Source organism: Alosa pseudoharengus, unplaced genomic scaffold (assembly GCF_046254945.1).
Source record: "Alosa pseudoharengus isolate Yale_2024_CS ecotype anadromous, Long Island Sound unplaced genomic scaffold, YU_APseudo_1.1 YU_APseudo_1.1_scf_21, whole genome shotgun sequence".
Lineage (NCBI taxonomy): Eukaryota > Metazoa > Chordata > Actinopteri > Clupeiformes > Clupeidae > Alosa > Alosa pseudoharengus.
In genome coordinates, this window is record NW_027468674.1 from 432,747 (window position 1) to 457,746 (window position 25,000).

Consider the following 25,000-nt stretch of genomic DNA (forward strand, 5'->3'; position numbering starts at 1 on the left):
TGATATTTAATTGGTTTGTTTTGTTCATTTTTCCGTTCAGGGGGGACTGCGCGTTGCTCCGAAGCCCCTTTGGTCTGACTCGTCAATAATCCAAAAATGTCCCTTTGGGTCTACAGCCCAGTATAGTTTGATATATCTTTGTTCCATTAAAATTAATCCCATTCTTCCGACAGCTCAACCAAAGGCTATTTTAGATCACCTCCTTCACTTCTTGTACAGTAAGAATCAACAATGACATGCCAAATGCAAAGACAATGACAAGCTTGGGACTGAAGCCATGCAGACTCGGCTAGATTTAAACACAGCAGGCCGTTGCAGCAAGACAGTGAGCCAATCCTAATATCATACGAAAACAGGTGGGGCTGTGTCATTAGGCTGATTGCCACTGACACCAGCTACTGTTACATACAAGACTTAAGTGTCTCAATTAAATCAATTAAACGTGACTATATCGCACTGGGCTCTGCACTGCGCCTCTGTGCAAAGAACTTCAGTTCGCGGCGCCCCCTCTCCTTCCCTCGTCACAAACAAAGTGTGGGAGCAACAACAACAACCCGCGCCTTGCCGTGCGGCTGCAGTCTACTTGGAAGCAGCGGGGAACATAGGACCCTTTTTTCAAAAAAGGGTCCTATGTTCCCCGGTAGCGGGGAGCATAGGACCCGGGGAACATAGGGATGACCCCGAATACTGTTGGGTTGTGGAGGTTAGCAACAGCTGCTTGGCAATATCGGCTACTCATGTAGAGCAAGTATATATATATATATATATATATCTTGAATTTTCCCTTGGGGATCAATAAAGTATCTATCTATCTATAGGCTACTATTCATTTGATTGATGTAAATGGAGACGTCTCTTATCCTAAGTATACGTTTGAAACTGAAATACTGATGGGGAAAGTGAACTATCCAATCAGTAGACTATGATAAGCTACACACACGCACGCACGCACACACACAAACACGCACGCACGCACGCACGCACACACACACACAAACACTGAAACACTAGTGGGGAAAGTGAACAGTCCAATCAGTAGACTATGATAAGCTACACACGCACGCACGCACACATACACTATGATAAGCTACACAATTAGGTTGCTTTGTTTCCAGGCTTCTCCCAGTGCTACTGACAGCTGACAACAGGCTACGTACAGTATGCGTGTATGTGTGTATGCGTGCGTATGTGTACGCGAGCATGTGTGTGTATGCGTGTGTGTGTGTTCGCGTATGAGGGGCCGCCTAGGCCTTAATTCATACTTGGTCTTACACACACTATCATAATCTTGCATATACACCACTATACTCATAAACACTCACTATTATAATCCTTTTACATGTATGTATGAGAGGGTATAGTCGTGTATGTGAGAGAGTATAGTAGTGTATTTGAAGGAGTATAGTAGTGAATGTGAGAGAGTAAAGAGTATAGTAGTGTATATATGAGAGGGTATAGTAGTGTATATATAAGAGAGTATAGTAGTGTATATGAGAGAGTATAGTAATGTATGTGTATATCACATATACTACTATACTCTCTCATATATACACTACTATACTCTCTCACATACACTACTATACTCTCTCATATACACTACTATACCCTCTCATATGGGCGGTGGTAGTGTAGTGGTTAAGGAGCTGGGCTAGTGTGCAGTAGTAGTGTAGTGGTTAAGGAGCTGGGCTAGCATGCAGTAGCCTGAAAGTTGTCGGTTCAATTCCCGGCTTCCACCGTTGTGCCCTTCAGCAAGGCACTTAACCCCAAGTTGCTCCGGGGACAATGTGATCCCTTGTAATATAGCTGACATATGTAAGTCACTTTGGTCAAGAAGTGTCTGCTAAATGTAATGTAATGTAATATAATGTAATGTCATATATACAGTACACTACTATACTCTCTCACATATACACTACTATACTCTCTCATATACACACACACACACACACACACACACATCAGTAAAACTCCAACCCCACTCACTACTCACCTCTCTCATTCCCACTGATTTCATCCTGTACAGAGAGAGAGAAAGAGAGACATTTATTTACAATATTCATTTATATTTTTTTATCCAAAGTGACTTACATGTGGATTATATTACATGTCGATTATATTACAAGGGCTACTGCTTTTGTCCCCAGAGCATGTGGAGTATATTACATGTGGAGTATATTACATGTGGAGTATATTACAAGGGCTACTGCTTTTGTCCCCAGAGCAATTCAGTGCTCAAGGGCACAACGGTGATTATTCAACCCATAACGCTGAACATGCAAACGTATGTGTGTGTGTGTGTGTGTGTGTGTGTGTGTGTGTGTGTGTGTGTGTGTGTGTGTGTGTGTGTGTGTGTGTGTGTGTGTGTGTGTGTGTGTGTGTGTGTGTGTGTGTGTGTGTGTGTGTGTGTGTGTGTGTGTGTGTGTGTGTGTGTGTGTGTGTGTGTGTGTGTGTGTGTGTGTGTGTGTGTGTGTGTGTGTGTGTAACCTGCGTTGTGTGTAACCTGCGTTGTGTTGAACTGCGCGGCTCAGCCCTGCACTTGCCTGGACATAAGCCCACAAAAAACAGCAGCATCTCGGATCGGGAATCAAGTGTGCTAACGTTTGAGTTAAAAGCCCAGGTGTGCTAACATTTGAGTTAAAAGCCCAGGCTATGAGCTCTCTCACTAGCAGGACTCTCTCTGTCTCTGATATCTAACCTAACCCTAAACCAAAATGATCTAATAGCTAACCTAACCCTAACTCAAAACTAGCAAAGCGGTACAAAATATGACACCCGCTCATTCCTGCACATTCTATGCGTAAAAATAAATAACACTTGTCAATTTGTCTCCATCTCCTACTCCATCCCCTACTCTTGCGACTTTTATGTATGTAAAGAAGTGTGTGCATAGTGCGTGTTTGTTTTTGTGTTCATGTGAGCTTCTCTGCGTGTGTTCACTTGTGAGTGTGTGTGTGGGGGTAATGGGTTGTGTATGTGTGTGTGTGTTTATTTGTGTGTGTGTGTTTATCTATGTGTGTGTGTGTGTGTGTGTGTGTGTGTGCGCCTGCTTGCTTGCATGTGTGTGTGTGTTTTATGTGTGTGTGTGTTAGGGGTGTCACAATTCGATTTCGGTGGTTCGGAGTGAATTTCACCATAGGGTCATTTGCACGATGACCGCGAGCCAAACACGCCCCCAGAAGCTTTTTTCCCTTGGTCGAACATTGGTCGAGTTCGCACTATCAGTCTATGTATCAGCCCAATGGCTTAGCGTTAGCACTTTTGGAACCAAAAGTGTATCTTGTAAATTAACCCTCTAATAATGGGCATAATATTACCAAACTTCTACAGTAGTACAAATAGGGTCTGTACTCATAAAACGAGGCATTGGAAAGTGGAGTTTATTATGACCGCCGCTAGCGAAGCTAGCAAAGCGGTCATATAGGGATTGTCAAAGTTTTTTTTTTTTTTTCCCCCGTCATCTACTTCCTACATTTTTGGTCAACGATACCTGCGACACCGAAACATGAAATTTGGTGGGTATGTAGCCCAACTAGACTTTTACAGAAAAATTTTGTTTGGTCCCCGGGGGCCATTCCCCCCCAGCGCTGGGCCCCCCGAAACCCAAAAAAATGCAGTTTTTCCTAAATAACTACCTGAACCGTGGCACTGAGGATGAAGAATTTTTTATGGTATGTTGGTCTCAAGGGCCCACATCAACCTGGGCCATAATCACTCATTTGTGATTTGCACCCCCCCCCCCCGGTAAAAAATGAAAATGCAATATCATTCTGCTTTAATCTGTCAGTACTCTGCCCTAGGACTCTGTTTATTTGTAGCCCTCTGCTGAGGCCTGTACTACGAAGCGGGGTTACTGGCTTATCTGGGTAACTTCGAGAGTAACTTGATCACGTGTGGCGTAACTTCCCGATTAACCCGTACTACGAAAGGTGGATAGGTTTTAACCGAGGTATGCTGCCATGGCAATTTACGCTGCATCTCAAACCTGCTCCGAGCAGGTTATGTTCTTGGTTAACCCGAGGTTTCCGTTAACCACACCCTTTATAAGTAGGCTACCACCCCTCCACTAACAATTTCTCCCGAGACATGTCGGCGTACCTGGATGATCCATACGACATTGGAGCGCAAATCGTGAGGGACTCTCTTCGCAGGGCGAGGGGTTTTAGAGACCGCCAGAAAATATTTATAGCCTACCCGGACGATATTCTCTATGAAGATATAGATTGTCAGCCGAGGGAATTCATTATCTTTGTCAGATGATCTAGGAAGACGTCTCATAGCAATGCCCGTACGTGGACATTCATGTATTCAATCGGTGATGCAAGAATACTGTATGTCCTAAAATAAATCGGACATAGGCCTACAGTATGCTGAACATCTGAGCAAGAATAGCCTAAAATAAATCGCACATAGCCTACAGTAGGCCTAATAAATAAAAATCACCATTTTAACAAACTTGTTGAATTAAATGTCATATTACTGTACCCTGCACATAAAGGCTACACATTTCCACAGCACCAGAATCCGACCGAATGCCTCCCTCAACCCCCTCCATAATCGGCCTTCCACTATTATTTGCGATGGCCAACTCCTCTACTACTGTAAAACACTCTGGTGCCTTACAGTAGTGTTCAAAGACACCTTTTTCTTGTTAGCTGTAAAACAGAGGCCAAGTGAAGGCTATAAGCATAGGCCTACATGTTTTCATAATTAAGAAATATTAATGCAAGCTATGACTATATAAACCACTATTCTGAATAATGTGTTTGTGTTTCATTTTCACCTGCTGCCATGTGCGTTTGGCAATGGTGTTGCATCTGAAATGTTCACAGGATTAGGCATACACTAAATCAGTCAATGGGGCTACTTAAACAGTCAATTATCCTTATTACTGTAATCTATATGCCCACTTCTAAATTGTGTTGCATCTGTAGGCATTTCTATGAACTCAAAATAAGTAATTTAATTATTTCAACTCATTAAATACATTCCGCAAGCTATTAATCCTCCGTATGTGAAGAACGTGGAAATAAAACTTTACTTTTAGGCATTTAGGATCTGCAATACGTTGCCAACAGCCTTGCCAGCTTGCTTTGTTCACTGCCGACATATTTGATTTTTGTCGTAGAGTGGGTTTTAATTCCTCATAACTTGTCATAATAATTGTGCATTCCTCATCCGTAAAATAAGGTGAACGCGTCATCACTGAAAGTGGTGATTTGCGCTGCAACCCGCCCCTTTTATGTGAACGCGCACAAACTCCAATTAGGTTAACCCCGGCTCAACAAATCAACTTCATAATCAGCGTCGTAGTACCGATTAACACCACTAAAGATAACCAGGTTTTGTCAACCCCGGTTTAACAAAGTAACCCTGGGTTACATCTGGGTAGGTTAAGCTCCCTTCGTAGTACAGGCCCCAGAAAGCTCAAAAATTATCAGGCTATGTAAGTAACATAGGCTCTGAACTTAACCTGGTAGGGGGTAGGTTTTGTTCAGGTTATGTTCAATTATGTTCGGTTATTTCAGTGCATGTTCAATCAGGCCGCTATTTTTACACTTGTCACACAATGGCGTTTCATTTTGACGAAGGTCCGATTGACAAAGAAGCACAAAATCATGTAATATTCATCCGTGCAATTCACCGTGAGAGGGCGATAAGACCACAACATCACATGATGGCCTATCCATTCTTTTCCAAACGAGTTTTTCAAGAGCGCTAGAGTTTTTCAGCTGAATCCTAAATATAGGCTACTTGAAAAGCATTCTCCATCCCTACATTACGCATGGTGGATTAGAATAGAATAAAATAAATCTTTAATGTAGGCTAGCTAGCCTACACCATAGTGGACATTTGTGTTTGGCTCACCAGACAGATGGACAAACAACATCTCAGACACATTGAAGATATAATTAAAACAAGTACATAGCCTATAGAAAATTAATAAATAAGTTTAAATATAGCTGCACAGCTCAGCCGAGTATGCATGTTGTCACTAAGTTTGGTTAAGAATGCTGATGGGTATTTTGGGATAAAATATTTTTTTAATAGGCTACACACGCTCTCCGACTGGAAGTTTTTGTAGTGTTGGAGACGCAGAGCATATCGGCAAGCTGTCGGTCAGTGCGTAAAGTTTGCCTTGCGCTAAAGCAGTTCCTGCGCAACTTCATTCGTTTTCCTGGACACAAACCCAGGAGGATCATTAAAGTGTAGGCTAGTTTCACCAACTGGCAGGTCAGCATCACTTATTACATTTTCCAAATGTGCACCGAAATGTGTCCAATAGGCTACCCATGCCTTCCGACATTCACCCTTCCGATGATGGAGCGCAAAAGTTTAACTTGGCCCACAGCTGCAGGACCCGCGTTAAAATAGAAAATTACATTTTGGATTCTCAAAGAATTCTATGGCCCACTCAATCTGTGACAAGGTAGGCTAGTTTAAGAAAGCATCATTCAAAGCAGTCAATACAATATGTGATGTCCAGTGAATTATTTAATTGTGCTTTTGACATTAAATAGGCTATCCTAAACGTACGCATGTACACGGTCAGTTAGGCTATTCTCGGCCAAGCAAGGTCTCGGACGAAGGCGCTTAAGTATTGCTCTTTTTTTGTCATTACAGTTCTCTCCTCGTAAGCCTCGACTACTCCGCCTCTGAAAAATACGGTGCTCTTCGTTTCGCCGGTTTCACTCATGGTTTCGACTCTTAATAGATGATGCCTTTATAAGTTCGCCGTGAACGCGCAAAACTCTAGGTTATGATTGAACTAACTGGTAACCGGTGTTTTGGAACCGACAGCTCGGGTTTAGTCACCACAGGTTCAAACAACCCAGAGGTTAAGTTTTATCTCAGTGTTTGTTAAACCTCCTTTCTGGAATACCCCTCTGGTGCGTCATTGTCAGATTGTCTTTCTCCGTGTGGTGATGTGCCCTAGTGCTTTGGCCTGTCTCTGGTTTGGAACTTCTGAGTTTGTAAGTTTTCCTGTTTTTGGATTTTGAATCTGCCTGTTTTTTTTAATCTGCCTGTTTTGGACTCTGACTACGATCCAGCCTCTTGAACTTTGCTTTGTTGGACTTGGCCTGGATTAACTGACAATTGGATTTTCCTTATTTCTGTTTTCTGCTGTTTGAAGAACTATTTTGGTTAAATTGTTTGAACTGCCTTATTGGCCGGTGGCTCTCCCCTGTCTGAAAATAAATCATTAAACAGCATCTGCGCTTGGGTCCAGTCTCTGAATCTGACATAATCACCCCTATCTTCAGTTAAGATGTTCAGAACTGCACCAAATTTTATGTTTATGATTAACCTGGCATTCTCTGGGGGTTTGCCAAGTTTCGTAGAATTTCATCCATGGGGGGGTCTAAAAAATGTAGGTTATGTGTACATTTAGTGACTGTACACTCATTGGCCTGTAGATGGCGGTGCACACATATACAGTATATATACTCTTTTGATCCTGTGAGGGAAATTACACACACACACTGTGCACACACACACAGGCACGCACATACTATCGTTATCGGCAATTAGAACGGGCGATACATAATTATAAATTCAGTAGGATTAAAGGAAAGCCAAATATTCATCATCATCATCATGGCTGCATTTCCAGTATTGGCGATTCATAGTCGTTTGTCCACTAGATGGCGCATCGTTGCAGTGAGACGTAATTTTGTTGGAAGTTAAAAGTAGGTTGGAAAAACAATGGATGCTTCTTACAAGGACTGTAGTTTACCGCAGAGAACGTCTAATAAGGATAGGACGATTTTCACATGAAATGTTATTCCCATTTCTTCTTGAAGCCGAAATGAATCTGAGAATGTTTATCGGACATGCTTGGTTTTTACTGCAGGTACATTAATCTTATAATATCAATAAGGACCTAGGTACAATAATGTTACCGTTAGCATTGGTTGAGTGATGGAGGCCAATTTGATTGCATTTGTAGAAAACTATATATGAGGTTATACCAAGCAAATTGATAGCAGCACTGTAATTGTATCTTTCGACTGTCATCTCATTCTGGCCTACTAACAAGCTAAGTAAGTTAGCCACAACATTCCCTAACACGATGGTTTTCTAATGGAAAATATAACTGAAAGATAACCTGTCTATGATGCAAACACCGGGCTGGGACATTTCTGCTTGCTAAATAGGTTTTTTTCTGCTGTTGATTTGGTCACAGTCCTTGGTGGCCCTGTCAGTGCTTTGTAAAGTGTTGCATTAAGACCACAAAAAGTCTCAAAAAGCATCTGAGCTAACGTTCATTCCCAAACACCCACTAGGCTACTTCAATACTCTGTTTTCAAAATGAACGCACCCGTGATGATCTACATCTAAACCAAATATTTTAGAGCGCACTTTGAGAGATGTATCCAAGGCAGGGCTGTACACATAATCGTAATATTATTTGTTGCACGTGCTACAAAAATCATTCTGTGCAATGGATGATTTACCAACGTTACACCGGTCTGATACAGTTTTGCCTATGGCTATACATGCGTGAGACTGAGACGCCTGTTTATTTGTTTTAAATGCGTGCAGGGTGTGAGAGGGGAATCGATGTGCTTTGATTCCAGCTTGGTAGTTGTAGTCTGTGAGATTAAAAAGCACGTGTGTGTGAAGTATCCAAACAATGACACCTTCATTATGGCTTTCATTATGGCTGCTTTAGCAACAAACCTTAAGCTTCAATTCCAGAATTGAATTGAAACTGGCTCTTAAATTCCAATTCAATTCTTGAATTTCACTTGCATTTCAATTGAGGTAGCAAACAGGAAGCAGAATTGCAATTCGAATTGTGCACAACCCTGGGGTGAATTTTATTACAACTTTTCGCCACGATGTGGCAGCTTAAGTCCGCTTGATACTGTAAGGCTTATTGGTTTCCAAAGGCGATTTTATTTGTGTCGCCAGCATAGCCTATTGACAATTTATGTTGTAAAAAGGCCTACCTTATACCTGTAGCTTAGGGAAGCTAACAGCTTTCTATTAGGATCTAGTTTGTTAACAGTTACAGTTTTGTCATAACTCCCTGATGCATTTTTGCATTTAGAATATCCAGAGCGTGGATATCTCAATCGGAAAATTAAACAATATCGGGCGCCTACCATGGACTAGTCTGGGTGAACCCAACCTGATCTGCCGGCGATTTATTTTTTGCTTTCTTAAAAGATCGAGCTTGGTCTGGTGAAAGCCAGACTAGCCATGGACCTCAGTTACACAATGCAAGGGAACATGAATCAGCCTATATTTGCACGAACAATAACGGACAACAGCTCTTCAACTTGGCCCGTTAAAATGTGTATGAACAGTCTAGCGACTCATTTCATGAAGGCCCATTTGGACATGTCAGTTATTTGCACCACTGGTTAGATGTAAAACTGCATTTCGTTTCAGACTACTGGTACTTAATTTGTGCATTAACAATAAACTATCACATGAACTAAAGATGACTAAAATCTTATGTAGAAGAAGAAACATTCACAAAAAATCCATCCATCCAAAAATTACCTTTTTTTGATAGCTGTTGAAAACTGCATGGAACTGACTGAGATGTTTTTGTTTATTAATAAATAAGAAATAAATAAAAATATAACATTATGCTGATACCTTCTGCTTTTCCCAAATAAAATGTAGCCTACAGGTGTAAGTGACCTTTCATCAGTCCAGTTGCAATGGATGAACTGTGATGAACTGCCCTACTTGTGACTGTTTAGAGATTTTAAAGGTTTTATAACAATGCTACAACTTTTTTGGCTATTCTACAATCTATTCACCTTTGCAGCGCCAGTAGGCTACTTTCTGTGCAGCCGCACACACACACAGGCATGCCAAACAAGCATACACAAAAGTTTCAAGAGTGGGGGATGGAGTAAAACATGGAGACAAATTGATTAGTGTGATTTATTTTCGCGGAACGGATGTACAGGACTGAGCGGCGGTCATATTTTGTACCGCTATGCGGTACATGTAGTTTAAATATCACCTGATAGCTTCTACTCTCTGCTGCTACCTCTACGTCAACTCTCTCTCTCTCTCTCTCTCTCCCTCTCTCCCTCCTTCACTTCTGTGATTTGGGAAAAGCCCGTAAAAGTCCTTGGATGATATTTGAAATACTTTTTAAGTGTTGACCTGAAAATACAAGCATTTATAAAACTCTGATGCATTGCTTTCTGCCAGGACTTTTATGGTGTGTGTGTGTGTCTGAGTGTGTATGTGTGTGTGTGTCTGAGCAGGCGCGCCTGCAGGTGTACGTCCGTACGCACTGTGCGTACCATCAGGCTCAACAGCGAGAGAAAATTTCCCTTGTGTGTGTGTATTCACACCAAATTGGCCTACCATACCTTCCCAACTATGCACAGTATCCCATTAGCTGCATGCCATCAGGCTATTTACCATTTTCTATTACGTAAAGTTAGTGAACACGTTATAAAAATTAACGTGCACACATTTTGTTTGAGCAGGAGAGAGAATGGCAGGCACGCAATAGGCTACTTGTTTTCTTTTACTCGGCTATCTATAGTTATCAGCACACAATGTTGAGCTAATTCACTAACTCAATACACATCATGGATATCACAAGTTTTAAACAATGAAAACAGAAAGGATGGAGGCAGCAAAGCTAGGAGTTATTCCAGATGGGCAAGAACAAGGTAGGCAATCGGTGTGCTTGTCAGAACGTTAGACTGCACTAAAGCCAGACGTCACGTTACGCTAGAACAAAACTAAAGGTATCTTTAGCCTATAGCTATAGGGCTGTATCAAGTTGTCCAAATGAATAGGTCATTGTAGATGTTGTCGTTGTATTATTGCATGTGGATGTTGTTATGCTATGTAGGCTACTTTTTTGCTGACTGACCAATGCACGGACCAATATTGTTCACGAATGATTTTTTTTTTCCGGGGGGTGATGGGTGTGCGTACCATAGCATTAATTCCTGCAGGCGCCCCTGTGTCTGAGGGCCAGATGTACTAACGCTTTTGTGCCCACTCAGGCGTATTTGTTTCGCAACGTGCGTGTAAAATCATTGCGAGGTATATACAAACAGACTGCAAAGAGCGCAAACTGCCTGTCTGAAAAGGGCACATTGCGTTTGTCGTGTCATGCATATGCATTCATGGGAGGATCCAGAGGAAAGTGGGAGTTTAGCATAAAGAGATGTGAGTGGAAGCGTAAATAGCGCCTAATTATGTATTCCATGGTATATACAAAGACTGCTTGTGAAAGCACAAGTCTATTCTGCGCCTAAATACTATACTTCCGTCTTGTAAAAGCAGGTGTTAATCCAAATTGCAGTTCAATGCGTCAATAAGAGAACCAAAGACAACAGAATCGAAGTAGTACTATCAAAAGCAACCTTAACTTTGGTTGGCCTTTCGAAAGTCTTACTTTCATTTTCACGTCATTCACTTAAACTTTCCTACTTGCTAGATTTGACCAATCTTCCATAGCCTACATGCACAAGTAGTTTGAGTAGAACTACTGATCTTCATTATCTCCCTGCTTGTTGACATCTTATCATGATCGCTAAACGTTTCATTCTTTTTTAATGTTGTCATCAGTTAACTTCATTGAACTGCGCTTGTATGTAGGCTCTGCCGTTCAGTTGTGGACGTTCATAAATTGCAGTAATGGGCGGAGAAGGCGCAGTTAACACTATGGATTGAAAGTTTGATAAATACGACGGAAACTTGGGTCTGATTGCATTCGCAATCTGCGGTTTGTCCATGGCGTTGATAACGCTACATTCGCAAATGTACGTACATCTGGCCCTGAGTGTGTACTGTATGTGTGTGCATCTCTGAGTGTGTGTGTGTGTGTGTGTGTGTGTGTGTGGTGTACCAGGATTCTCCTGTACTTGCAGCTGTTCCTGTGAGGAATAACAGAAGCTTTGTTCAACCCAACAGCTGTCTCCCTATCTCCCTCCTCCTCTCTTTCTCTCATCCTCCTCTCTCTCCTCCTCTCTTTCTCTCCTCCTCCTCTCTCTCCTCCTCCTCTCTTTCTCTCATCCCTCTCTCTCTCATCCCTCTCTCTCCCCCTCCTCTTTCTCTCTCATCTCTCTCTCCCTCCTCATCCTCCTCTCTCTTTGTCTCACCCATTCTCTCTTTCTATCTATCTTTTTTTCTCTCATACATTCTCTTTCTAACTCTCTCTCTTCATCTTGCTCTATTCCTCTCTCTCTCCACCCCTCTCTCTGTCATTTACTGGCATGATAGTGTGTGTGTGTGTGTGTGTGTGCGCGCGCTAGGGGTGGCATGGTTCATGAAAAAAACAAAACTGTTCGGTTTGCTTGTTTCAGTTGGGGGCATGTGTGCATCGTATGGTGTTGATGGGGGCATGTGTGTGTATGGTGTTGATGGGGGCATGTGTGCATCGTATGGTGTTGATGGGGGCATGTGTGCATCGTATGGTGTTGATGGGGGCATGTGTGCATCGTATGGTGTTGATGGGGGCATGTGTGCATCGTATGGTGGGTTGGGGGCATGTGTGCATCATATGGTGTTGATGGGGGCATGTGTGTGTATGGTGTTGATGGGGGCATGTGTGCATCGTATGGTGTTGATGGGGGCATGTGTGCATCGTATGGTGTTGATGGGGGCATGTGTGTGTATGGTGTTGATGGGGGCATGTGTGCATCGTATGGTGTTGATGGGGGCATGTGTGCATCGTATGGTGTTGATGGGGGCATGTGTGCATCGTATGGTGGGTTGGGGGCATGTGTGCATTGTATGGTGGGTTGGGGGCATGTGTGCATCGTATGGTGTTGATGGGGGCATGTGTGTGTATGGTGTTGTTGGGGGCATGTGTGCATCGTATGGTGTTGATGGGGGCATGTGTGCATCGTATGGTGTTGATGGGGGCATGTGTCCATCGTACGGTGTTGACGATTCATGTCATGCGTAATGTAGCCTTATGCCCATTTGTGATGTCATGCGTAAGGCATAAAAAAAATCTTGGGTACCGGTTTCCGACCGACCCTGTCAATTTATGTGCGACCCAAATTTATTTTATGAGCTTGGGGAAGAAATAACACTAAATAGTCTAGGCTACATTAAATAAATCCACAAATAAAAGGCGAACTATAATTACATTAATTACCCCTTGCGTTATGTATAGGGATGAGCGTATTCTCTCTTTTACAAAGTAGCCTATGCACAGCTGTTCACGAAGACAATTGTTTTCGTCACTTACCAAGGCACTCGCAATTTTGTCCAAACACCGCAACTTTTTCGCAAATTTGACCAATCATCGTAGTTTTACCGTGAAATTTCACCTACCACAACAGTCCCTCGCGCAGAATATTGAGTCAGATGGCACACTTACTTCTGCACCTTCCGCATATGACACCAAAGACTGCCCTAACGTGTTCGTTCCTCTACAGTTTTGATGACAATAAATAGAAGGCTAACGTTAATGATCTGCTTACTTGCATCTCTCAACCTGGTGTTGCTAACCTACCTAGGCTATGAAAGTAAGTTAATTAAGGCCTACTTGGTTTACTGACATTTGAGTTGGCTATGCAACCCATTGGCAAACGTTTGCCCGGATATGTCCTTTTTGCTTATGTCATGTTTGCTAGCTTGTGGGCTTAGGTTGAGTAGTGCTACCAAAATCATAGAAATTAATAAAATTGCAAGACATTTACCTCTTCTATGATCCAAGAATGATTTCATTCGAGTTGTTTTTTTAACATTTATTTTAACTAATGACATAGAAGACATTCTTAATTGCATCCACATATCGTAATGCACTATGCAAAATGTGATTTACACTCGTAGCCGAACACAGTGAGATGAAAGCGTTCCAATCCACTCAGAAATGTAATTAGGTTACTCTCACGGGCAGGCAGGGCAGGCAGGCAATTAGACGTACACCACCAATGTAATGACATTAAAGAGAAGTGTAGTCAAATAGTTTAAATCAATATGAAATTACTAGATACTTACTTGGCTATTAGTAATTATGCAGGCCAAAGACTATGAATTATTAAAAAGATATGAACTTAATATGAAATATAGCTGCAAGCAGCAATGTGGGGGCCAAGCAGTTGAGCAGGAGTTGTCATGGCAACCCAATGTTGCTACATTATACACACACCCAATTAACCACTCGTCCCACACACACACATATACACAGATAAACTTCCTCTCCCACACACCCCAATAACCCCCCACACATATGCATACCTCAAACATCACCAAATTTATTGTGCATAGTCAGGTTGTAGTCACGAGTCCACATACCAAGTTTGGTGTCGATACGAGAAAGTGTTGATAATTATAGCACCCCTAGTGGTCAAAAGTCACCAAATTTATTGCGCGTCCTCGGGTTGTAGTCACGAGTCCATATACCAAGTTTGGTGTTGATACGAGAAAGTGTTGCAAATTATAGCACCCCTAGTGGTCAAATGTTGCTAAAATTATTGTCTGTCCTCAGGATGAGGTCCCAAGTCCATATACTAAGTTTGGTTTTAATATGTGAAAGCATTGCTGAAATATGAGCCCACTTCATGTGATTATAGCGCCACCTATAGGACAAAAGTCATCAAATGTATTGAGCCTCCTCCTAATTGGGTCCTGAGACCCTCTACTGAGTTTGGTGTTGATACGCAAAAGCCTTGCTGAGATCACTTCACTTCCTGTTTGGTGGATTTGCCGCCTTTTTTTGCTTGCCGCGATTTTTTTGCTTGCCGCGATTTTGCTTGATTGGTCGTCACAGGCAAGCGGTTTTGAATATGTCTCCAAAAAGCAATGCGTTTATGAGTCATGGTCTGACGATCATCGGCGTCAAGTTTCATGAAAATTGGAGAAACTTTGTGACCTTTGATGCCTTTTAAATGTTTTTGGTGAAATCCAATATTGCGGTCGAATCAATTATGTTGACGTCACATGTTGGCATGTGTCGGCCTAAGGACCTCTCAAGGTATTAACAGATATCACTAATATGCTTTAATTCCAAACACATGACCCGTTACAGGCTAAAATGTAATTTTGCTAATTATAGCGCCACCTATAGGTCAAAAGTCATCAAATTTATTGAGCCTCCTCCTAATTGGGTACTGAGACCCTGTACTGAGTTTGGTGTTGATACGCGAAAGCCTTGCTGAGATTACTTCACTTCCTGTTTGGCGGCTTCGCCGCCAAACTTGATTGGTCACGACGGGCAATGGGTTTTGAATATGGCTCCAAAAAGCAATGCATTTGTGAGTCATGGTCTGAAGATCATCTGCATCAAGTTTCGTGAAAATCGGACAAACTTAGTAACCTTTGATGACTTTTAAGTGTTTTTGATGAAATACAATATGGCGGAAGATCCAACATGGCGGAAATTGACGTCATGGGGTGCGTCGAGTTCGGTCTCATCCAAGGATTCCAAATATACCTTAATGTTCAAAATGTGATGTACGGTAAATGCATAGATGCAATTCAACATTTGAAACGTTGGTGGCGCTAGAGGACTCAAAGTGCAGACTTGAAACTTTGATAAATTAAAGATATGACTGAACCGAATCAATGTGCCGAATATCCCAACTTTTTACTGTATGGTTCAATGGCAAATTAGCGTTTCGTTATAATAATAATAAGAATACGTAGAATCACTATGGGTTGCCTCGCAGCTTCGCTGCTTGGCCCCCAATTACAAAATATATGAATGTATTGAAACATATGACATGATGCCATGTCTTTTTTGTCTAAAAATCTAAATGGGACATAAGCAGGCTTGAAATTTCACCATTCTGGGGGCAAGGCCACTTGGCCTTCAGTTGGGCATATTTGGTGGGGGGCACAAAGGCCACATGCCAGGGCACCAAGGCCAAAGTTAACAATTTCAATCATTTTTATAACCTACTGTATAGATAAAGTAGGCTATAAAAATGATTGAAATTGTATTTAGCCTATTCAATAGACCTAAATCACTGTATAAAAAATTACAACATGAAACATGACATATTACATATAACTGTAAATCATCTGATCATCTAATATTTACAGATATCTAGGCTATATTTAACATTTATTTTATATTTGGCCTGTTATGAAATCATGTATTGAACAATTTAAGCACAGCTCAGCTTTAAGAAACTCAAATAGCCTAGATGCATGCTTAGCATTTTGTCATCATTAAGGCTACTTTAACAAACTCTTAGTCAGCTGTATATCCTCTGATTTTAATATTTACCGACATCTAGGCGATATTTGTAACATTTATTTTGTATTTGGCGTGTTATGAAATCACGTAGGAAAAAAATTAAACACGTTGTGAAACTTAAAGGAATTATCCGGAGTAAAATGCACTTTAGATCAATTTACGGATGATTGGGAGTACATACGTTGAGTTGACATCCAAATCATGTCATTCGGATGTGTTTTAAGAAAGTTCGATGTTACCGTTTTTAGTCAAAACTCGTTAGCGTGGAAGTGAGAAGGGCATATTATTTCGCCGCTACAAAGCGCTATTTTTATACCTCTTCTACAGTTCCAAACAACATTACACTTACGTGGTAGTGAGTAGAGGGTCCCTAAAGCCAAACCGAAGTATCCCGAGGTCTTTATGTGGTCGGATAGAGAGTCCAGAATGAATTTCATCAAGCCAGTACCTTTCCGGAAATATTGCCATCACTGGTGGAACCAAACCGAACCGAACCGTGGGTTTTGTGAACCGTGCCACCCCTAGTGTGAGTGCGTGCGTGCGTGCGTGCGTGCGTGCGTGTCACCCGTATTGCGGACTCTGGGGGCATGTGTGTGTATGGTGTTGATGGGGGCATGTGTGTGTATGGTGTTGATGGTGGCATGTGTGTGTATGGTGTTGATGGGGGCATGTGTGCATCGTATGGTAGTTACCCTGTGCAGTGCGGACTCTGGTGGGTAGACGATGAAGTGGCGGAGTGTGAATCCGAAACCTTGAGCGCCGTGTGTCCGTTGCAAGAGCAGAGTTCTTGGCCCCGCCCACCGCACCGTAGCCCTGCCCTCCAGCACCGGCCGAGGGTTCTCATTGGAGGAGCCCAGCCCATCTCGGAGTATGGAAGCCTGTGAGGGACATCATGAGCCCGTCAGTGCTACAGAGAACAAGGCAGCCAGCAGCACAGATAACCACACCCTACACACTAGAGTGCAGTTCGGGCCGCAAATTTCTGTCCGAGCCCGGCCCGTGTCCGACAGAGTTGCGTCCGAACCCGACGCACATAATGCCTCAGTTATTCCCATGCTAGTGATTAAACGTTCATGTTTGTGGATAGCCTGTCTTTCTTTAGCCCATTAAACGGAACAAACAACAAATGGAATTCTTGTCTACAGATTCAGATGAGCGTGCACGCACGCAGGTCACACACAGCACATTAACAAGAGGCCCAAGCAAGTAGAATTCTAGTCTTACCATTGACGAAAAGTCTTGAAATGAACTGCAACAGTCTTTGAAACTACAGTCCCTCTGTCACTGATCCATATGCAGCATCAACGTTAATTGGGGCAACTCGAGGAAATCCTCATCCAGTTGAACGAGACGACCATATAACCTACCGGTAGCCTATGTCTTTACCACAGTATGCAACGCAAATAGGACTACCTTCACATAGTAGGCCTAGACTTAATTTGCTTAGTTTTCTTTGGTCTTAAAATCTCCTGATAGGCTAACAACTTTTTTTTTAATGTCACCCAAGACGTGCCGCCTAAAATGCACATGCGTTGTCACGGCTACATAAACAAATCTTGCACACAGGAAGAAAGCTGTTAGCTCTTTTTTACATTTTATTTTATTCTCAAAAAACAAACGTTTGCATCATGTAAAGCAGACCTGTTGGTTACCCAACATAATAAGCTATTTTAAATGTAAAGCTTCCAATGCATATCGCCCCCATGTGTCCGAACCCGAACCATATCGCCCCCATGTGTCCGAACCCGAACCATGATAACAATACGCTTTGATCATGATAACAATACGCTTTGTGCTGAGCGCAGTTTATTGATATAGCGCATTTCATACACAGAAGTCATTCATTGTGCTTTACATAAACAAAAGCAAACAGGAATAGCAAATAAAAGAAGGGCAATAGTCAAATAATATTTTAAAAGGTAAAGATCATAATTAAAAAGAAAACATAAAATGCACAAAATCATTTAAAAATAAAGAATAATGAAAAAGACCAATTAAAATACACAATGTAGAATAATTTAAAGGCATATTGAGAATTTGTAACTCAGTGCAGTTAGCAGAAGGAACCTGAGAACCTTTGGTCTTAAGTCTGTTAAGTAAGGCTCTTAAGATTTAAAGGGCCTGCTGCTCTTATTTTCTTCACTGTATGAGCCTTCTTATTTTTACTTTTTATATTGTTTACTTGAATGTTATGTTTGTCTGTGGACCTAATTGGTAAAATATGTCTTGTCTCCACCGTGGGATAGTAGGAAACGTAATTTCGATCTCTTTGTATGTCTTGACATGTGAAGAAATTGACAATAAAGCAGACTTTGACTTTGACTTTGTTATCATGATCAAAGCGTATTGTTATCATGATTAAAGCGTATTGTTATCATGATCAAAGTGTATTGTTATCATGATCTGTTATCATGATCAAAGCATATTGTTATCATGATTAAAGCGTATTGTTATCATAATCAAAGCGTATTGTTATCATGATTCCTATTGTACACTTTCCACCATGTGCGTCTCTTTTATTAAACAATGTGCTCAGGGGTGTGGCACACACCCTACACACACCCTACACACACACACACCCACACCCTACACACACTAGGGTGTAGTGTACTAACTAGCGCCAGATTTCTGAGTGCAGGGGACAAGCTGAGATGAGCTATCTCGTCCACACTCGGTATCATGTTTCAACACACTTTAGGTCAATATCTCTAAAGGCCCCTACATACTCGCCATTCCCGACCTGTAGCACGACAATGTGACGTCATGGGAGCGCCGTAACCATTTTTACTTGCCTGATACTCGCGCGTGGTGGTCGCGACACTAGTTGCAATATTCTCCCGAACAGAGGTGTCGCTGTTGTGAAAAGTCTATCGATACCTACTTTACACAGCAGAAGAAGCAGTCAGCAGTATTGGCGTCAATGACAATGGCAGTAAAAGCTAGCCTCGGTGATGATACTTCAGACTTCAGTTGCTGCTATTCACAACTACCATCATTATCATCTAGTTTTCAATAGATAGATAAATAGATAGATAGATACTTTGAACACCATGTTCTATTCCCTATTCCCTACACCTAACTAACCTCTCACTTATCATGTATACAGACCTTACTGCTCTGTAACTGACCCTAGGCAGATGGGTCAGGCCCTTGAGTCGTGGATCTGCTCGAGGTTTCTTCCTATATGTATCTCCAATTCTAGGCAGTTTTTCCTCACCCCTGTTACTCATGGGCTCTCTCTGAATGTTTTAACACTCGCCATGAATGTAAAGCGCCATGAGACATGTGCAATGTTTTGGCGCTCTATAAGTGAAAGCTGAAATACTTTCTTCATCCTGAGGGATAGTTTCCGCTTTGGCATGCTCAGCTGTAGAAAATAGAGTGGTGCGCTACCGTGCGCTACCTGGCCCCGTGCTACCGTGCGCAACCTGGCCCCGTGCTACCGTGCGCTACCTGGCCCTGTGCTACCGTGCGCTACCTGGCCCTGTGCTACCGTGCGCTACCTGGCCCCGCACCAGTGAGATCTACGTCATTTTGACGCCACATTGCCGTGCTACCGGTCGGGAACGTCGAGTATGTAATACACTTAACTCACCAGGGTTTCCTCAACTCAGGGTGAGGCCATCAGGGAGGTGTGTGTGTGTGTGTGTGTGTGTGACTGTGCGTGCACCAGGGTTTCCGTTGTCTGGTAATTGCCGGACATTGGCCGGAAAAAAATTAAATGTCAAAATTAAATCTCTCCAGTCAAACTATCCGATTGAAATTGGCTAATAATCCCGACCCCTAACACAATCTGAATTTGAGAATAAGCCTAAAATGTAGGCCTATACTAAAGCAAGAATACGCATGCTGCATTTCAAATAAAGCGCTCGCTTAAAACGTCTGTTATAAACAACGAACGAATGAGTGAGACGGTTGAAACATGGCCAGGCCCAGGTAGACTAGCCTTAAACGCTTTCTTCAGAGGCCAGATGCGATGGATGATTATCTGAAATCTAATCTTATATGAAATCTGTAACGCCTGAAGCCTCAGATGTCCGGTCAGCTCCACCACCACCAGAGAAAAAGCTGAAGTGTCGGGCATATGCTTTCTCTGTATGATCTGCAGGGTTAGGGCCTCCTTGATGAAGAGATTGCTGATAATTTGCGCCACAATTGAATGGTATCATGTAACCGCGGACCAAAAGAAAAAAAAAACTAAACATTTTCCAGAATAGGAAATATTTCTTAATTTAGTGTTATCAAATAAAGAGGCATAGCATTTGGGGCTAGTGGTGTGAGCGCTCATTCAATGTGTGTGCGCATCTGCACAAGTGAAACTGTTGAACCACTGGAGATAACGTGGGTAGCAGCAACAAACAACGTATTTAAAACAACGAACAAAGCGGATTCTTGCTGTCCATGAAAAACAGCATAGAGACTGGCTAGATCTTTAAATTGATACTATTTAAGCATGTTTAAGTTAGGCTTACCCTACACCTACACACACACACCCTACACCTACACCTTACACACACAAACACACACACACCCTACACACATACACCCTACACACACACACTAGGGCTGCACGATATTAGGAAAACATGCGATATGCAATAACATTATTGAGTCCTGCGATAACGATATAACTTGCGATATTTAATAAATATAATAAAAATCTCCATTCTACTTGCTGCTAGCATAGACTGTAGGGTTGGGGGGGGGGAGATAAATGTATACATGGATTTCTATGCAACGTCATGAAAACATGTGTGCGCAACTAAGAGGCAGAAAGCACCATAGAACAGCATAGAGCAGTGCTCTCCTTGAATAGAATAAAATGAGTTATGCTGAAAACTGCACCAATTCGAAATCACGATGGTTAGTGAATGTTCAATATGTTCAATATCCCTAACGGAATGGGTCTTCACCAAAAATGACAAAATAGGCTACAATGTTATATTAATAAAGAAAATGAACGGCAAACTCTGAAATATAGCCTGAAATGAAATGGTATATCATTGAGACAACAGGGGTATACAAAAAAATCCGATTGTAGCAACAACAGCCGACTATTTAGGTTAAGTTTATATCGTTGTGGACGGCCACCAAGCGTCTTCTGCCCCACGGCTGCGCGCGCATCTAGTTTTGTTGGTAAACGAGAAACCCGTGTATAATTACAGAAATAAATGTATAATTTTCTACATAAAAAATATAAAATATTATGTAGCCTAGGCTATATATGGCCTGATGAAAGTGGACAGCTAAGAGACCTACTGACTAGGCTATCGAAGTTGTGTGGAAGATCTGCTCCAAGAAAATCCTCCTAAAAGACGGATAGACAGCCAATCTGAACACTTGTGCACCAACCAGCGGAATATTCCACATTGCCAGCCTTCGCTGGGCCTAGCAAAAAAGCTACTTAAGCTATATCGCTGCGGTCACTCATCTAAAATCTTAAGTAGCCCAGTCTGTAACCTCATACGCTGCGCATCCCACGCTAGACTACGAGGGCAGCGGAAAGTGAAAGTAAGGGGCTGCGATCGCACAGTCCAACGAGGCTAAACAACTTTTACAAATAACGAATCCTGATTACCTCTCTGCTGCTGTCTGGGGCTTTTGCTAAATGCAAATCATGAAATACAAGCCTTACAGTGAAAGACATATCTTCTGATCCTATAACGATAACGAAAGAAATTGTTTATTTTAACACGGTGGAGAAGGACGCATTTGGCGCTGTGTTTGTAACACGTCATCCTTCATAAAACCAAAATATTTCCATATAACAGACATGCTTTTCCTTTTAGTCACCAATCCCTCTTCACCCAAGTGTAACCTACCTTGCTCACTATCTTCAGCCATCACGACTTAGCTCCCACCAACACCTAAAACACTGTGCACCTAAACTGGTAGGGGATCAACGGGCTTCTCGGGCAGCATGACGGCATCGGTTTGATAAATATGTTGACATTCAAAAATGTAGAAAATGTATCAAAATGTATCGAAAATTAAGTAATCTTGGCGGTATGTCTATTGCAAGCATTGATATCGTGATAATGATAGATTTTAGATATATCGTGCAGCCCTAACACACACCCTACACACACACACCCTACACACACACACACACCCTACACAAACACACCCTACACACATACACCCTACACACACACACACACACACCCTACACCTACACACACACACCCTACACACATACACCCTACACCTACACACACACCCTACACACACACACACACCCTACACACATACACCCTACACACACACACACACCCTACACCTACACACACACCCTACACACACACACACCCTACACACATACACCCTACACCTACACACACACCCTACACACACACCCTACACACATACACCCTACACCTACACACACACACACACACCCTACACACATACACCCTACACACACACACACCCTACACCTACACACAAACACCCTACACACATACATACACACACCCTAAACACACACACACCCTACACACATACACACACACTAGTGCTGGGCGGTATACCGGTTCACACCGTATACCGGTGTATATTTTCGTTATGATATGAATTTTTAATATACCGCCATACCGGTGTATTTGATTACACATTTGGAACGCTGCGCCGCGACACAGTGTTTCAGACGGGACTTTTCACACGCACGCATGGTGCCACTGCGAGGCATAGTGAGGGTAAACAAAACACCATAAGTTTTTCCCCTGAAGTATGACCCTTAAGGCTTAATTTCTCCTTAGGTAAGGGGTTTATTTAAGGGTGTTGCACAAATACTTTAAATTGTTTCTTTAGTTAAGGAAAAACGTTAAGGGATACTGCATTGAAAGGGATTTACCAAAGATCCTTGATTACTAGCTCCGCTTTAACCCTCTCTGGATTTACCGTCACGAAAATTCTATTGAGATTGTTTAACAGCTGTAACTAGCTGGCTAGTAGGTGATGTCGTTAGTTAGCAACCCACCGAACACAGTGAAGTTTAATGTTCATATCATTCATCTAACCTTAAGAATATTCGCTGAAATTATCCAAGTAGCAAGTAAAGCATGTTATAGACATGCACTGAGCAATACTAGCTGGCTAGTTAGAAATGATACTGAATGTCATCAGTGCACCAAAACGAACTTTTTTGTTAATGTTTTGCCTAGCGAACCGAAACTCATGGCAGGCTAACAAGACATCCACATCCATGAAGTTAACGTTAGCCTACCACTAACGTCATGTAAACCACACAATAACAATAAGGCATGTTTCTGATAGGCCTATTTGTCAGAGTAAGCATATTAACAGAGAGGTTTTATTTTAAATTGTATAATTAAAAAAAAAAGTATAATTATTGCAAGTTGCACTACTTGTATTGGTTTTATACAAGATGTTTGTGAAATTTCCACAGTAAAAGTTCTATATTTTGACTGCAATTGTCTTTGCATTCTGATTAGATTCTTCATTAGAATCATGAGTGGCTCTTTGTAAACAGCATCATTTTCTGGGGCCATGCAAAACTGCATTACCACTAGTGTGGATTTATTCTACATCATGACAGTAAAATAGACCACCCTTAGTCAGTGTAGCCTACTGCAGCAATTCCACTCTCAACCTGTAGAAAATGCTGTGAACATCTGATTATGCATGAAAAAAAATACCGTCATATACCGTGAAACCGTAAGAATTTTGAAAAATACCGTGATATACATTTTTGGTCATACCGCCCAGCACTAACACATACCCTACACCTACACACAAACACCCTTCACACATACACACACACCCTACACCTACACACACACACCCTACACACATACACCCTACACAGACATGACAGACTTTGGACCTCAAAGCTACTCAGATCCCACACAGAGGATGTGCAGATCTACTAACACTGTCTGCTCTGAATAGAATGCTTTAATTCACCTGTAAACACCTCTGGAATTGGAACACATTACTGTCTGCTCTGAATAGAATGCTTTAATTCACCTGTAAACACCTCTGGAATTGGAACACATTACTGTCTGCTCTGAATAGAATGCTTTAATTCACCTGTAAACACCTCTGGAATTGGAACACATTACTGTCTGCTCTGAATAGAATGCTTTAATTCACCTGTAAACACCTCTGGAATTGGAACACATTACTGTCTGCTCTGAATAGAATGCTTTAATTCACCTGTAAACACCTCTGGAATTGGAACACATTACTGTCTGCTCTGAATAGAATGCTTTAATTCAACTGTAAACACCTGTAAACACCTCTGGAATTGGAACACATTACTGTCTGCTCTACCTACATCTGTTGGATTATTCAGAAAAGTAGATTCCTAATGAAAGTACTGTAGATTTATCAAGTGGAATTAAAATAAAGTTATACAATGTGTGTGTGTGTGTTAGCGAGGGAGAGAGAGAGAAAGAGAGTGTGTGTGTGTGAGAGAGAGAGAGAGAGAGAGAGAGAGAGAGAGAGAGTGTGTGTGTGTGTGTGTGTGTGTGTGTGTGTGTGTGTGTGTGTGTGAGAGTTTCAATGTCTGATAGAGCTGTACATTCCCTGAACAACAACATTGAGCAGGGCATGTTCAGACCTGAAGAGAGAGAGAGATAGAGAGGAATGTCCGCGGTAGAGAGAGAGGAAAACAAGGGAGAGAGAGAGAGATAGAGAGGGAGGGAGAGAGATAGAATGGGTGAAGTAGGGAGAGAGAGAGAGAGAGAATGGGTGAAGTAGGGAGAGAGAGAGAGGGGGAAAGAGAGAGGGAGAGAGGGAAAGAGAGAATGGGTGAAGTAGGGAGAGAGAGAGAGAGAGAGGGGTAAAGAGAGAGGGAGAGAGGGAAAGAGAGAATAGGTGAAG

The 25,000-nt window shown here is 42.0% G+C and overlaps 1 protein-coding gene across 1 annotated transcript in view; it reads right to left on the reverse strand.

Moving 5' to 3' along the window:
• The window catches only part of LOC143138669 (rho GTPase-activating protein 23-like), a 48,744-nt gene that overhangs the window by 9,802 nt on the left and 13,942 nt on the right, over positions 1 to 25,000 (reverse strand). Inside the window, exons 2-3 of the mRNA XM_076299091.1 lie at positions 16,846 to 17,031; positions 1,991 to 2,015 (exon numbers count right to left, since the gene is read on the reverse strand). Of these exons, the coding sequence (XP_076155206.1) occupies positions 1,991 to 2,015; positions 16,846 to 17,031 (211 nt within the window). The remainder of the gene's footprint in view (positions 1 to 1,990; positions 2,016 to 16,845; positions 17,032 to 25,000) is intronic.